Source organism: Geotrypetes seraphini, chromosome 2 (genome assembly GCF_902459505.1).
Source record: "Geotrypetes seraphini chromosome 2, aGeoSer1.1, whole genome shotgun sequence".
NCBI lineage: Eukaryota > Metazoa > Chordata > Amphibia > Gymnophiona > Dermophiidae > Geotrypetes > Geotrypetes seraphini.
This window is the reverse complement of record NC_047085.1, coordinates 384,247,081-384,263,081: the sequence shown is the minus strand read 5'-3', so window position 1 is coordinate 384,263,081 and position 16,001 is coordinate 384,247,081. Positions and strand designations below refer to the sequence as shown.

Below are 16,001 nucleotides of genomic sequence, written 5' to 3'. Positions count from 1 at the left end.
GCCTGTCCCCCCCCTTGAAGGCCTGCCTGCCTGTCCCCCCCTTGAAGGCCTGTCCCCCCCTTGAAGGTCTGCACCCCCCCGAAGGCCTGTCCCCCCCTTGAAGGCCTGTCCCACCCCTTGTAGGCCTGCCTGCCTGTCCCCCCCCTTGAAGGCCTGTCCCCCCCTTGAAGGCCTGCACCCCCTTGAAGGTCTGCACCCCCCCCGAAGGCCTGCACCCCCCTTGAAGGCCTGTCCCCCCCTTGTAGGCCTGTCCCCCCCTTGAAGGCCTGTCCCCCCCTTGAAGGCCTGCACCCCCTTGAAGGTCTGCACCCCCCCGAAGTCCTGCACCCCCCCTGAAGGCCTGCACCCCCCAAAGGCCTGTCCCCCCCCTTGAAGGCCTGTCCCACCCCCTTGTAGACCTGTCCCCCCTTGAAGGGCTGCCTGCCCCCCCTTGAAGGCCTGCCTGCCCCCCCCTTGAAGGTCTGAACACCCCCCCAAAGGCCTGTTCCCCCCTTGAAGGCCTGCCTCCCCCCTTGAAGGCCTGTCCCCCCTTGAAGGCCTGCCTGTCACCCCCCTCCCCCTTGAAAGCCTGCCTGCCTGCCCGCCCCATCCCGAAGGACTGCTCATCCCCCTGGCCTCCCCGCACCACCTATGAAGCAGAGGAGGGGGCGGGACCGCGGCGCAGGAAGCAGCGCCCAAGCAGCTCAGGGATCGCTGACGTCGCAATCCTGCTGCGGGCTGCTTCACAGGTGGTACAGGAAGGTCAGTGGGGCGAGCGGTCCTTCGGGGGTGGGGGGGACTGAACGGCAAGGCTGGGAGCATCCCCTCAGGGCTGGCACCCGGGGCGGACCGCCCCTCCAGCCCCCCCTTGGTACGCCACTGCACCTAGGTTGTCTGTTAAAAATATGAGGCTTCTATTAAGAGCTTAATCAGTTCAAACAGCCAATATAAAGGAAGAATATGTTCCAATAGCTCAAAATATTCACATTTTCTTCATTCAAATGACATGATAGGAATGTTCAATCAAACTCTTTAGTACTGCAACATCATTTTTTTTTAAAGAGCAAAACAGGAACCCTGCCAGATGTTAAGAAAACTGTCGTGTTGTAGAGCAGTAATTTTTCCCAGTATTACTGTGTGATCATATCTGGTCAATCAATTAATTCTTACCATTCAGTAATGGAAAAGAAAACAAACACTGACCACATAAAGATATCTCATCTGTTAGCAATTTGTTTAATGAAATTTTAAGTACTTTCTTGTAGCAGCATATAAGCATTTATACCAAAATGGAACCTCTCAATCAAATATGGTTACTGTCTTTTTGCAGATTATGTAAAGCTAATGTTACATGCAAGAGATGAAAAACATTTTCCCATTCCAAAGGTTAGCAATGTTGCACAGTCAATTTTGGGGTAAAGTAAATAAATTTCAAGCCCTGCATTCATACACTTGAAATAAAAATAAGCCGTGCATATTAACATATTGTATGAGATAATGACAAGATATGAACATTATAAGCATTTAGCCTAAACATACAGTAATTTTCCAGTGGCCTAGGCATATATCCCAAGTTAAGGCACGATGAACAGATCTGATTCTCATTCTTTATAGCATTTTGGGTTAATATGCATGAACATAACAGTGCAACTTCTGCACACTGTTAGTATGTTCATTCAACAAAGCTAATACTTTCACAATACACAGCAGGGTGTACCTTTAATAAAGTATTTTATAGGGATACATTCAAATTTTGTATTGTCTCTCATTGTCAAGGATTATTTTCAAACCACATGGCACCAAGGGCACTGTGCCCATTGAAATCAGCAAATTGTACCATGTGGATTTAGTTTGATTAAAAATGTATACCTATGTTATCAATAATGGGAAAGATCACCTGTAATCCCCTTAGTCACATACACAGTTACAAACCTTTATAGTGCTGTACTGAGAAATTCACAAAGATACCATATATAGAAACGCAAAAAACTGATGGGGTTAAGTTCCAATTTGCTCTCTTGTGCTTGTACCTTAACTAAAGCAAAGCCTATTTCTACCACAAGAAAGGCAGAACAAAGGGGAAAACAATTCTCCTTTGACAACAGAAATGTCATTGATGCTTTGATGGGATGCCTTTTGAAGGATACATATACATAAAGTTTAAGACTCTTTTTCTCGCACGCTTCTTGGTAATATCCATCTTCAGCCCTGAGATGATTGCTCTAGCAGCAGGATGAAGGTTTAACCAGAGGTGTGCATTCAAGTAAATGACTTGTTTAACGTCTTGGCATTTCTGTAACACGAGATAAACTAAAAGCAGCAATGCAACCTGGCTCCATCCTATATTAATGATAGTAATTAAATGGGTTGCAAAATCCAAAATAAACAAAGAAAGACTGGCTTTCAACCAAGAGAAACAACCCACTGAAATTGTGTTTCATGTTTTCCATCTACAGATAAAGGCGTCTTGCAGTTCAACGATAAGTAATAAGCATGCCTCAGTAACGCTTTGTGGCCATTTAAAAGTAATAATATAACTAGAAATGTAGTTTGAGCAGTTCAGAAACCAGAAAGAATTCCTTTGTGAAAGAGGACTAAAATACATTTTGTTCTTAATAAGGATAGAATGCAAAAGAAATGATAAATTTTGTTCAGAAGTGGCTTGAAGGGTTGGAGGATAACGAATAATACAGAACTGAAACTTCATTTAATTTGTCCTATGTGATTAGTTAGCATTAACCTTCTGGATGGCTAGCTTTAGATGTATTATAATTTATACATATTCAAAATTATCTCTAACTGCTGAAGATTTTTAAAAAGCACTTTTGCATTTTATGTTGCTGCCAACCACATAAGTGCATTTGAATATCGATCTCTATATGATCCAAAAGTTATTTGCTTATTATGAAAAATGATGTTTTAACAAAAAAGGTTTTATTCAATATATTCAGATATTATTTAACCAGGACAGAGTGGAACTATATTACTTAGAAGAGGGAGCTCAAAACCTAAAACTCTAGACAGTTCAAATATTTTTCTGCATGATATGTAGAAAACTAACGTAAACAGTTTTTTTCAATAGTCATTATTTTCAGAACATAAGCTTTCGAAGGATCTTTGCTAATTACAGGTGTGGAGGATTTTCAAAAGAGTAAATCTGGCAAATATCACAACTTAGTCAGATAAATTTAACTCCCTTCCCATGACTTCTAAATTTAGGTGTTTTAATTTGCAAGGTGCACAAATTCAGCCAAAGAAAAGGTCAGGATTTTTCATGTGAAGTTCATTTTACATAGAATGCAGATGTCCAGGTCAGGTGTTTAGAAAAGGATCTGGTTTACAGCCTCTTTTAAAATGTCTGAAGCAGTGCATGTTTATTTGCCAGCAAATACAGTGAGAGCAGCCATTTTTCAACCTGACATGGCATTTCTTCAGTTTCTGTCGATAGTGGGTCTAGGTGTGAATGACATTCACGGACCTGGCGATTTCACAATTTTCACGGGTTAATTGGTGCCAGCTCCACATGTAGCTGCTCCGTTTTACAAACCTACCAAGTGTAAGCCAAGTGGCAAGGTCTCAATTTTCACATGGTTTCATTTTGAAAGTGGACATAAACCACATGGGATCAAGGACTCCTGGCCAAAACGAGCACTTCTAAACAGCCTATACATGTTGCTGAGCAGGTGTAAAAGCCGACATGGAGCTTTTCTCCCTGTACATTAGTTCTCTTTGTGAAATGAGAAATGCACCTGGTTGGTTTTAATCCTGTCCAAACCATGCCCTCTTTAAATTGCTATGCAGTGTGGATCTCCATGTGTAAATAACTTTCTGAAACTGATTTTTACATGAGTGATATACATGTGTAAATACTGGTATTTCCATGTGTAAATTGCAAATAAGACTTCTAAAATAAACCCCTTCAATCTGTTCCCTGGATTCCCATTCCAACTGACAATGCACCAATAAGCTAGATCTTTGTCCACACTCATTTTCAGTTGCCAAAATAAAATTTGTCTAAGCCTTTGTTCAGTCTTCTATATCTACTGATTAAGGTAATTGCAAACAGCCTTACACTTGATTCTTCTGTGTAGACTGCACAATTTAATAAAACTGTAACAGTGGTGTTCCCTCATAATGCATCTGACAGACTCTGAAGGCAAGTTTCATATGCCCAGGAGTTACCTTCATGGCATTTTCAGCTGTTAACAAAAGATTTAATTTAAAAAAGAAAAGTAAAAGCAACGTCTGTATTTAATAGATATTCAGTGTATTAAACTATTTTTGTGAAAAGAAAATGTTAGAACAAAAATCGATCTGTACCATTTATATAGTGCATTCTTCTGTACCTTTATGTCTTATACCTGGTTTTGAATTCTTATCTTCTATAAGTTTAGTTTCTGTCATTTGTGTGTGTGAGTGGCATTCATAGAGCTGTACTTTAAAACCCCCCCAGTGGATTATATGAATCCCTTCCATGGAATTCCAACAAATAAATGATATTTTTATCTCTCTCTAGCCTTTTTGTTATCACTCTCTGTTTATTATCTCCCGATTAAAAATAATACTTGTAAAGAACTTTCTTGAATGTTGCAAGCAGATCTATGAAGCACCATCTCCTCATGCCTTAAATACATGCTTCATCTTATTGAAGAGGAATGACGGAATGAAGGAAACAAAATAGAGATGGTTGAGGAGAAACCTATAGCCATCTGCAGTTGCATATGGAATTCAGGAACATATTAAGAATACATTCATGTAGGGCTGTCATCATGGTTGTTTTCTCTCTCAAGGCTACAAAACACTAACAAAACTAGATTTGCAGTCATAAACTTACAATCTAGGTGTTAGGTGACTGAACTAGTTTGCTTTGCATATGTTTTGTCCCCTGGAATCAAAGTGCAGCCATTATAACTTCTTGATGAGACAGCTGATCTCACCGCTTCTCTCTATACCATCTGCTTAAATATCCAATGGACTCACAATGGTAAAGTCAGAATCTTTGCTGTTGTTGCTGCTGTCATCATCAGGACTGGAACTAAGGTTGCTAGAAGATGATGAATTTGCACTCATTAGTGGATCAGTGAAAACCAAAGAGGAAGTAGATGGAGCATCATTCTTCTGTGCAACTTCCTCATGTGGTTGTGATAACTTAGGCACAGTAGGTCCAGCACCTCCATCTTCTTCTTTGGAAATCAAGTTATAGTCATTAGAATTCCTGATGTCTGGGTTGCTAGATGTTTCAAACTCAGCCTGAAAGTCAACAGATAAAGCATTAGACTTTACATGTGAAATATTAAATTCATGCTTTTAAGTACCACAACAATTGCCTCTAATAGCAGTATTAAGTAGGCTAGAACCCTTGGCGCAGTCTTTGAATGGCACAAACTGTTGAGACATTAACTGGACTCCTGATGAAGGCTTTGGCCAAAACAAAGTTTGTGTTGAGTCCTGTTTACGTACTTCTACAATACTTGTTGGATCATATCCCATTTGGTTGCCTGATTTGTTCCCGCTATATGCTTGCTTTTTGTGTTCCTCAGGGGCAAAATATAGAATCTCATGTGGTGTAAATTTCCATGATTACCGGTGATATCAGGTACAAGTGGCTATAAAATTGTCAAAGAAAATCAGCTTAAGCGTTTTCTCTAAAAGCACTGTTAAAACTAGTTAAAACTGGTGAGTGGGCTGAATATTGCTGCTAATTGGTTAAGTACTATGTCCACTCACTGACTGCTTTGGAACTAACCAGCACAGTAGTGGTTAGAGCTGAGATTCAACTGCACTGCTCAGTTAAGTGCCTCTGCATATCAGCGGCTTGCCTGTTGAGAGGGGGGGGGGTGTTAAAAGGGCAGGAGCTTCTCCGGTATGCTTAAAACACACTGAATATCAACACCTTAGGACATAAAAAAAAATAAGCATTGCCATACTGGGACAGTATGAAGGTCCATCAAGCCCAGTATCCTGTTTTTTAACACTGACCAATCCAGGTCACAATATCTGGCAAGATCCCAAACGAGTAAAGCAGTTTGGGGGCTGCTTATCCTAGAAATAAACCATGTATTTTCCCAAATCCATATTAATAATGGCTTATAGACTTATCTTTAATGAAATTATCCAAATCTTTTTAAAACCCTGCCAAGCTAACTACTTTTATCACATTCTTTGGCAATGAATTCCAGAGTTTTAATTATATGTTGAGTGATGAAATATTTTCTCCATTTATTTTTTACTACTTAATGTAGTAGCTTCATTGTATGCCCCTTAGTCCTAGTGTTTTTGGAAAGAGTAAACATGCAATTCACTTCTATCTGTTCCATTTCACAGACCTCTATCATATCTCCCCTCAGCTGTCTCTTCTCTAACCTGAAGAGCCTAGCTGCTTTAGCCTTTTCTCATAGGGAAGTTGTTCCATCCCCTGAATTTCTTTTTGTTGTTCTTCCCTGTATCTTTTCTAATTCAGATATATCTTTTTTGAGATGTGGTGACTAGAACTGCACACAGTACTTAAGGTGCAGTCACACCATGGAGTGATACAAAGACATTATAACATTTTCAGTTTTGTTTTCCATTCCTTTCCTAATAATTCCTAACATTCTGCTTTCTTTGCTGCCACTGCACACTGAGAAGAGTGTTTCAATCATCAACGATGACATCTAGATCTTTTTCATGGGCAGTGACTCCTAATGTGGAACCTTGTATCACATAGCTAAAGTTTTGATTTCTCTTTCCCATACGTATCATTTTCCACTCGCACACATTAAACTTCATCTGCCATTTGGCTGCCTAGTCTCGTAAGGTCCTCTTGCAATTTGACAACTTTGAATAACTTTGTGTCATCAGCAAATGCAATTACCTCACTACTTATTCCCATCTCTAAATCATTTATATGCATGTTAAAAAGCAATTGCCCCAGCACAGATCCCTGGGGAATTCCAATATCTAAACTACTCCATTGAGAATATTGACTATTTAACCTTACTCTCTGCTTTTTATGTTTGAACCAGTTCTGATATCCACAATAGAACATTATGTTTCATCCCTTGACTTTCTAATTTCCTCAGGGGTTAATCATGGGGTACTCTGTCAAATACCTTTTGAAAATCCAGATACACAATACTGAATGGCTCAGCTTTATCCACATGTTTATTCATCACTTTAAAGAAATGTAGTAGATTGGTGAGGCAAGATTTCCCCTCACTAAATCCATGTTGGCTTTGTCTCATTAATCCATGCCTATGTATATGCTCCATAAATTTTTTTTTAAATAAAAGTCTCTACCATTTTGCCTGGCACCGACACCAGGCTCACAGTTCTATAATCTCCCATATCACCTCTGGACCCTTTATTAAAAATATCATTTTTATTTCAAACTTTGCCAATACAGCAAGGAAATGGAAATTTACAAACATAAAGAAATAGGTTCTCTGTAACCCTTTTAAAAATTGGTATTTGGCCACCTTCCAATCTTCCAGTACCATGTTGAATTTTAAAGATAAATTACATTTACTACCAATATCTCTGCAAGTTCATTTTTCAATTATATCAATACTCTGGGATATATACCATTTAGTCCAGGTGATTTGCTGCTTTTCAATTGGTCAAATTGCCCCATTACATCTTCCAGGTTTATAGAGATTTGATTCATTTTCTCTGACACATCAGCATTGAATACCATTTCTGGCATTAGTATCTCCCCCACATCTTCCTCAGTGAAGACCAAAGCAAAGAATTAATTTAATCTTTCCACTATGGCCTTGTTTTCCCTGATTGCTCCTTTTACCCCTCTGTCATCTAGAAGTCCCAATTGATTCTTTTATCAGCTTCTTGTTTCTAATATATACCTAAAATGTTTTTACTATGGGCTCCTTTTACAAAGCTGCGCTAGAGCCTTAATGCATGGAATAGCGTGCGCTAAACTGCTGCGCATGCTAGCCGCTACTGCCTCCTTTTGAGCAGATGGTAGATTTTTGGCTAGCGTGCGCTAATCCGGTGCATGCGTTAAAAATGTTAGCGCAACTTTGTAAAAGAAGCCCTATGTTTTGCCTCTAACACAATCTTATTTTCAAAGTCTCTCTATGCCTTCTTCATCAGCGCTTTGCATTTGATTTGCCATTCCTTATGCTGTTTCCTATTATTTTCAATCACATCCTTCACCAATTTTCTGAAGGATTTTCTTTATGCTCTAATAGCTTCCTTCACCTCACCATGTCTTCTGTTGTTTGACCTTCCTTCCTACTTTTTCATACATGGAATATGTCTGGTCTGAGTTTCTAGGTTGGTATTTTTAAATAGCATCCACACCCGATGTAAATTCTTGCCCTTTGAAGCTGCTTCTCCAAGTTTTTTTTTACCGTTCTCCTCATTTTATCATAGTCTCCTCTTTGAAAGTTAAATGCTAATATATTGTATTTTCTGTGTGTACTTCAGAGATTATATATGTGTGGCCTCAAGTGCCATTACCTTCTGCACCATATCATATGCTCCACTAAAGGACTAGGTTTAGAATTGTTTTTCCTCTTGATAGTTCCTGAACCAGCTGCTCCATAAAGCTGTCCTTGATTTCATCAAGGAACTTTACTTCTCCAGTAGGCCCTAATATTACATTTATCCACTCAATCTCGGGGTAATTGAAATCACCTATTATTATTGTTTTGTTAGCCTCCCTAACTTCTGGTAACATTTCTGCATCTGTCGCTACATCCAAGCCAAGTGGACAGTAGTACACTCCTATCATTATCCTTTTCCCCATTAAACATGGAATTTCTATGCATAGGGATTCCAAGATGTGTTTTGTGTCTTTCAGAATTTTTAGTCAAGTTATCCTGCCATTGTATCGGGCGATGGTGCGTCTGCATCTGGAGTACTGCGTCCAATATTGGTCGCCGTACCTTAAGAAGGACATGGCGTTACTCGAGAGGGTTCAGAGGAGAGCGACGCGTCTGATAAAGGGGATGGAAAACCTTTCATACGCTGAGAGATTGGAGAAACTGGGTCTCTTTTCCCTGGAGAAGAGGAGACTTAGAGGGGATATGATAGAGACTTACAAGATCATGAAGGGCATAGAGAGAGACAGATTCTTCAAACTTTCGAATAATAAAAGAACAAGAGGGCATTCAGAAAAGTTGAAAGGGGACAGATTCAAAATGAATGCTAGGAAGTTCTTCTTTATCCAACGTGTGGTGGACACTTGGAATGCGCTTCCAGAGAGCGTAATAGGGCAGAGTATGGTACTGGGGTTCAAGAAAGGATTGGACAATTTCCTGCTGGAAAAGGGGATAGAGGGGTATAGATAGAGGATTACTGCACAGGTCCTGGACCTGTTGGGCCGCCGTGTGAGCGGACTGCTGGGCACGATGGAACTCAGGTCTGACCCAGCAGAGGCATTGCTTATGTTCTTATGTTCTTTTAAAGGTATAATGTACCTCTCCACTAATTTGATCCACTCTATCCTGTGATATTATTTGCACCATGGTATGACAGTTGTTATCTTCCTTTTACCAGGTCTCAGAGATGCCTTTTATAGCTATCTTTATATTTACTGCAATATATTCTAACTCTTCCATCTTATTTCTTTACACTTTAATCTAAAGTGGTCAGTTCAAAGTTAATTATAAATATACGTATATTTAGAACATAGGTCAGGGATCCAATGAAAATCTCAGTAACCTATTCAGCTTCTAAATGTAACACATTTTCAAAACATTCTCTTTTTTAATATCTATACCTTTACTTTTGATTAAGTTCTTCATCCTGAATTTATACCAACCAATCAGCAATAGTATCATCTCTGGTGTACAAGTGTAGACTCTAAATCCATCACGTATAAAGTACCAGAAATATATCAACAGTATATCAGAAAACTACATATGTAGCAGTCCTTTGGTATCAAACTACACTCAAAGTTCCTTCACTGCTTTCTATGCTGTACAAGTGGCAGGCATGAATTTATTCCCTAGGAATACACTAATGCCTTTCTTATGATTATTCTGTGCTCTGCTTCTCTCTGTTGCTGAAAATTTGCACTGACATAAACCAGGCTTCACGCATCTGTGTCTGCTGATGATTAAATGAGAAATGACAGAAGCATGTTTCCAGTAGCTTTCAAAGTTATTGACCTTACAATACAGCACCATATGGCTTCTCATAACATTTTTCCCGATAAATATCAACCATCAAACCTATTTCAGAAATGCAAGTAAGTCTAACTAATATGACTGATCACAAGATATAGCTAAAGAAAAACAATATGAAATACTTAGCAGACGCAAAGAACATGCCTGACAGCTTCTTTTGTTAAGTTCTTAAACCAGTCAAATAACAAATGATGTACTTAATTATGCCAGATTCCACTACTACAAATAGCTGCTAATCTATCATATTTTATTCATATTTAGAAAATGATTTGTCATGTGTTCAGACACAGTGGCTCTTGACTTTTCTTCTAATGAGAAAAATCTGACAATGTTCATGTGGGTAACACACTGAATACTACAGTCTGCGGCTGAATAATAATAAAAAATAAGCTAAATATAATTTTATTGTTAAAAACAATGCAAAAGAAATGTAAAATATTCTTAACAGAATTGACCTTTTTTAACCTGCTTAAAACTAAAGTTATTAAATTTAATTTGTTCTCACACAAAGTTTAATCTTCACTTTAGCAGTGCGATATCTGGCACAGATGTACTGCACAAGGTTGAAAAAAAAAATATCAAATGGAATGGTAGACAAAATCACTGTTAACAAATAAGACATTTGTTTCTCATTGTGGAATGTGTACAGAGCACAGCTACGATATTTCTCCTTATAGCTTGTGATCCAAAAAATATTCAGATTTCTTGTCTCACTCCTGTAACAGAACAAAAATCCTTCCATTGCCAAATACTTTGTGATGTAAAACAAAACCCTACAATATAAGTAACAAAACCCATGTGGCAATCCTTGTACATCATAACAGCACTAATGCTCAGGATACAAAAAGAGAGGACGGTACCTTTAATAAGGCAGCACTGCAAATAGAATACCAATATAGTTATATTTATGTTATATGTGGAAATCACAGGGAAATAAGATTTTATGTATGTGATATGTAAACCGCATAGTTGTATGCAGTATATAATTTTTTTAAATAAATAAATATACTGTACATCTTATTGGAAAAGGATGGGACTGCTTTAGATCCACCCCCCCCAAAAAAAAACCTGCTTGCTAGCAGAATCATTCACCTCAGTCACACATGCAGGACACACACCGACCCTCACAGTCTCTGTGAACAGTATAACAAATGAGAAATACAAATAGGTATATGTTCCTTCCTGTGCTGAGCAAAATAATACATTTCCTCCTGTGCTTCAAAGTCCAAGAAGTCATAGTCTCTGTAAGATGTATAAAAGTTTATGTTTCAAGTTTATTAGAATTTTGATATATTGCCCATCCAAATGATCTGAGTGGTTTACAATATTAATAATTTAAAAAAAGGGGGGGGGGGAGAGGAAGGAGAAAGTAAAAGAGAAAAAAATACAAGGGGAAGGGAAATGGAAAAAAGGGCTCTCTTATACGCTGTCATCACAAAGAGAGAAAGTGCTCAAAAGAAAATAAAAGAGAATCATTAACAGGAAGGAATTGTAGAGAATGTGTCAGAGAATAGAAAGGTTTTAAGCAAGGTTTTGAATTTGTCAAGGTGTTTTTTTTCTTTTTTGAGGTGAGTCATTAGGGCATTCCATAGAGTTGGTGCAGTTACTGAAAATATTGTACTTTTAGTAGTATCATAAAAAATCAGCCTTGGAGGTGGCATGAACAGTAAATTTTGTTGAGTGGAACGCAGAGTTCTTATTGGGGTGTACAGGATTAATAGACAATCTAAGAAGGCTGGAGTCTTGAACAAGTGTATAGTGATACCTTGGAATCTGAACTTAATCCGTTCCAGAACCCCGTTCGAGTTCCAAAACGTTTGAGTTCCAAGACAATTTTTCCCATTGAAAATAATAGAAACTGGATTAATCGTTTCTTGGTCCCACAAACCCAGATTTTCAAATTCACTTTCAGTTCTTTCAATCAATGCCCCTGCAGCAGATTTCCCACTTGGGCTATCAAAAGCTTTGCATATCATGCCCAAAGCTCAATGCCACTTTCCCTCAGTCCCGTAGGAAACCCTGAACGTGTTAAAAATTCACCTGAGCAAGGACGATCCGCAGCAAGATGTGCAAAGCGAGCCGGGCTCCTTTCATGCCGAACGAGTATGGAATAGTCACAGAAGCCTACCCTGGAGGACTGACGATTGCACCGAGCAAGCACCGAGCAAGCCAGAAACCAGGTCTCCTCATTCCGGCTCCGCTTTTAACTCCTCCGCTGGCCGAGCCGGCGCTGCTCTGCTGCCCGGGACAGGGCGGGGGAGTCACGGCAGCAGCCCATTGCAATCCGGTGCACCCTGTCCCTCTCCCACAGAGGGGATGAAAGAGCGCCGACAGCTCATTCTCTGCTCCTCTAACTCTCCAAAACTAACCAAAGAAAGAAAAAAAAGAAAAGAAAAGAAAAGAAACCGCTTCCCCAAACAGTCTTTGGTCCCAACCGGCAACACCGCGCGAGATGAGGGAGAGCAGGGCACATGCGTGCGCGGCTGCCACGGCCAGTAGCGACTCCTTGCGCACTCTCCTAGTACACACCAAGGCGCGCACATGCCCGACCAGAGAAAAGAGGGTAGAAGGGAAGGCGAGAGAAAGCTGGCAAAGACCAGGTCATCCTATGCACCCAGGTTGAGGGAGATCCTGGCCTCTGCGAGGTATGGGGTGTCACTTTTTGATCGGACTCTCCTGATGGGCCGGTGGCCTGTCTCCTCCTCTGAAGATGTCGCCATTAATGGGTAAGCACATGTTAAGGATCGGAAAGGATTTGCAGAGGGGAGCCAGGAAGCTACGTTCGGATTCCAAAGCAGCATTCGGATTCCGGGGCAAAAATGAAGAAAATAAAAAGTTTGGATTCCAAGTCATTCAAGTTCTGGGGTGTTCGGATTCCGAGGTACCACTGTATTTTAAATGTAAGTATGAGTAGTTTATATGCTATTCTGTAACTGAGAGGAAGCCAGTGTTCTTATTTTAAAAGAGGCGTGACATGGTCATATTTTCGTTTGCTTGTGATCAGTTTGCCTTATTTAGAATAGCAGAAATACAAGCGAATATACTTTTTCCTGCACTATGCAAAATATGGGCCTCTTTTATCAAGCTGAGTAGCAAGGGTCGGCACAGTAAATGCACCGAAGTTCATAGGGATCGAATGGACTTCAGTGCATTTGCCATGCGGCATTCCCTACAGTGGCTTGATAAAAGAGGCCTTAAGACATGTACATTCTCAAAGCTAATATTTTTCCAATCACTATAAATTGAAGAGAGTAAGCAACTGAATGGATGGATTGATTGTTGGCATCTATTCCATCCTACAATTAAGGAGTACATTTTCTACTCTGCTGTCTGTCATTCATACTCCAGGCTTTACCTCTTTTTGGTGTCTAAGGATTTAATTCAAATGTTCCAATCAAAGATTCACAAAATCTCGGTTTCAGATCAGGCTGCAGTGTTGTGCCATTTGGTCTGATCTGAAGAAGCTATTTCAAGATGCTGGAGACTAAACATCAGTTTTCTTCAGGAGTCTAAATTTACATTGCACATTACTGTGTTTTCTGAAGACTTCTCTTGAAATGTTACTTCTGATGTCACCTTTATTATGATTTGGGAGTCTTCTAAAGCGTGGCTTTGTGGAGAAATAATAAGCTATTCTGCTTTTCAAAAGAAGTTCCTGCAGTCTAAACTTTCATTGTTGGAAAAATAGATTGCAATGCTGGAGTCTCAGTTGTATTTGAAGCATGATCTGAAAATATCTCAGAATCTGCAAAAGCTTAAGTTTCAATACAATGAGCTGCTCTCTAATGTTGTTTCAGCTATTAATTTCAAGCAGAGTGTACTGTACTATTCTGAATCCCACAAGGCTGGTAAACTATTAGCTTCATACCTTAAAAGGCAAAAATGTTAAACACAGGATAGCTGGTATTAAATCTAACTCAGGTGATTTGCTTACTTTCACCTCAGCCATACTAAAGGTTAAAACTTTTTATGATCATCTTACTCCTCAAAATATCAAGCATCAGAAGATGCTGTAGTGGGACTTTTCTCTATTATTAATATTTCACATCTCAATCTGGCTCAGCAGGATTGTTTGAGACAATACCTGTTGAGGAAGTAGCACTTGATATTAAATCTTTTGTTACAGCTAAGACTCCAGGTTCAGATGGACTTCCCTCAGAATTTTACAAATCTTTCTCTACTTTTATTTCACCAAAGTTGGATTTATAAAACAGAGGGATGGCTCTCATCATACTAGATTATTTTGTCATATTCTTCATCATACTCGGTCAAAGGCCAAGCCATATGTTTCAGTTTCTCTGGAAGTTGAAAAGGCATACTTTTGGATTTTCTTCTGACTATTTTGCTATGATACGCTTGCTCTATTCTAACCCAGTGGCTAGGATCATTGCTAATGGTGGCATCTCAGTCCCTTTTTCATTGTTTCGGAGTATGCAGCATGGGTGCCCCATATCTCCTCTCCTATTTAATCTTGTTTTAAAGCCATTACTAATAGCGATAAGATGTAATTCTAAAATAGATTGGCCCTTTGAACTTTCAGCATAAGCAGATGACATTTTGTTATATCTTACTGATCCGTTAGTCTATTCCTGAACTTATTAATGTAATTACACATTTTTCTTCATTGTCTGGGTATAAAATCAATTAGGATAAAACAAAGCTCATGCCACTTAATAGTACTTGTGTTCCTTTTTCTCTTTCACATTATCCATTAGGATGGGTCCACTCTCACATAAAATACCTTGGAGTTTTATTTGAGAGAGATCTGCTAACTTCTTCCAAACTCAAAATGGCCAATATTACTGAAAAGGTTAAACCTGCTATTCAAGCATGGTCACCTTTTCACCATTCATGAGCAGGCTTGACTCTTTAAAAATGATGATTGTGCCTAAAATGATAGTATGTTCCCATTGTTATTCCCTATTTCTTTCTACAAAAAGATTGAAAAATTGTTGGTTAATTTCTTGTGGTGTAATAAACTCCTTAGAATAGTTCTAAGTAAACTAAAGCTCATAAAGCCCAAAGGAGGAGTCAACTTCCCTGATTTATTTTTCTATCATAAAGCCTTCATGCCTAGACAAGGTTCGGAATGATTCTCTTCTATTAATTCACCTTTGCCAAATTGGTTATTGTTGGAACACAAAATTTCTTCATCTATCCCATCATTTAGAATTCCTGAATTTGTCAAGTGTGCTGCTAAAATTTTCAATCCTATCCTTAAAACTACTTATTCTGTTCTTAGATATCTTGACTCAAAGTTAGAAGTTCTGTGGTCGAATTCTGTATACTGCTCTTTGTGGAATAATTCTTAATTGCTTATTGATAAGAAAACATTGTCATGGTCTAAATGGCAAAGGAAAGGTTTATGGGATATCAAATTCTTTATCAATCTTTATTTCACATTGCTAATTCAGAGATTTTTCATTGGTTACAGCTTAAGTAAATGTAATATCTCCATTGAAAACCTCAAAGTACAGCCAGATTTGCTGAAGTTTTGTTGCTTATATGTGTCAGATCGCATGGCTTCTTGTTTTTATGACCTTCTAAAGCAATTATTTTTTTCTAGATTGAAAAGTTTAAGGAAAGCATGGAAAGAAGATCTGTGTTACACATTTACTGATTTAGAGTGGAATACATTTTGGCTCTTCCGGAGGCTGTTATAGGGGAAAGCACCCTTCAGGGATTCAAGAAAAGGTTAGATAAGTTCTTGCTGAACCAGAACATACACAGGTATGGCTAGACTCAAATAGGGCACTGGTCTTTGACCTAAGGGCTGCCGCACAATCAGACTGCTGAGCACGATGGACCACTGGTCTGACCCAGCAGTGGCAATTCTTATGTTCTTAAAATCTTCCTCCATACTACAGTTAATGTATTTCTTAGCTCATA

The 16,001-nt window shown here is 39.1% G+C and overlaps 1 protein-coding gene across 20 annotated transcripts in view; it reads right to left on the bottom strand.

Annotated features, from left to right (window-relative positions):
- Positions 1-1,194: 1,194 nt before the first annotated feature.
- Positions 1,195-16,001, bottom strand: part of TBC1D5 (TBC1 domain family member 5) — a 759,729-nt gene continuing 744,922 nt past the window's right edge. For all 20 annotated transcript variants that reach the window (XM_033930686.1, XM_033930692.1, XM_033930693.1 and 17 more), the window contains one exon: positions 1,195-5,229. In XM_033930686.1, the coding sequence (XP_033786577.1) occupies positions 4,939-5,229 (291 nt within the window). In that variant the 3' untranslated portion in view covers positions 1,195-4,938. The remainder of the gene's footprint in view (positions 5,230-16,001) is intronic.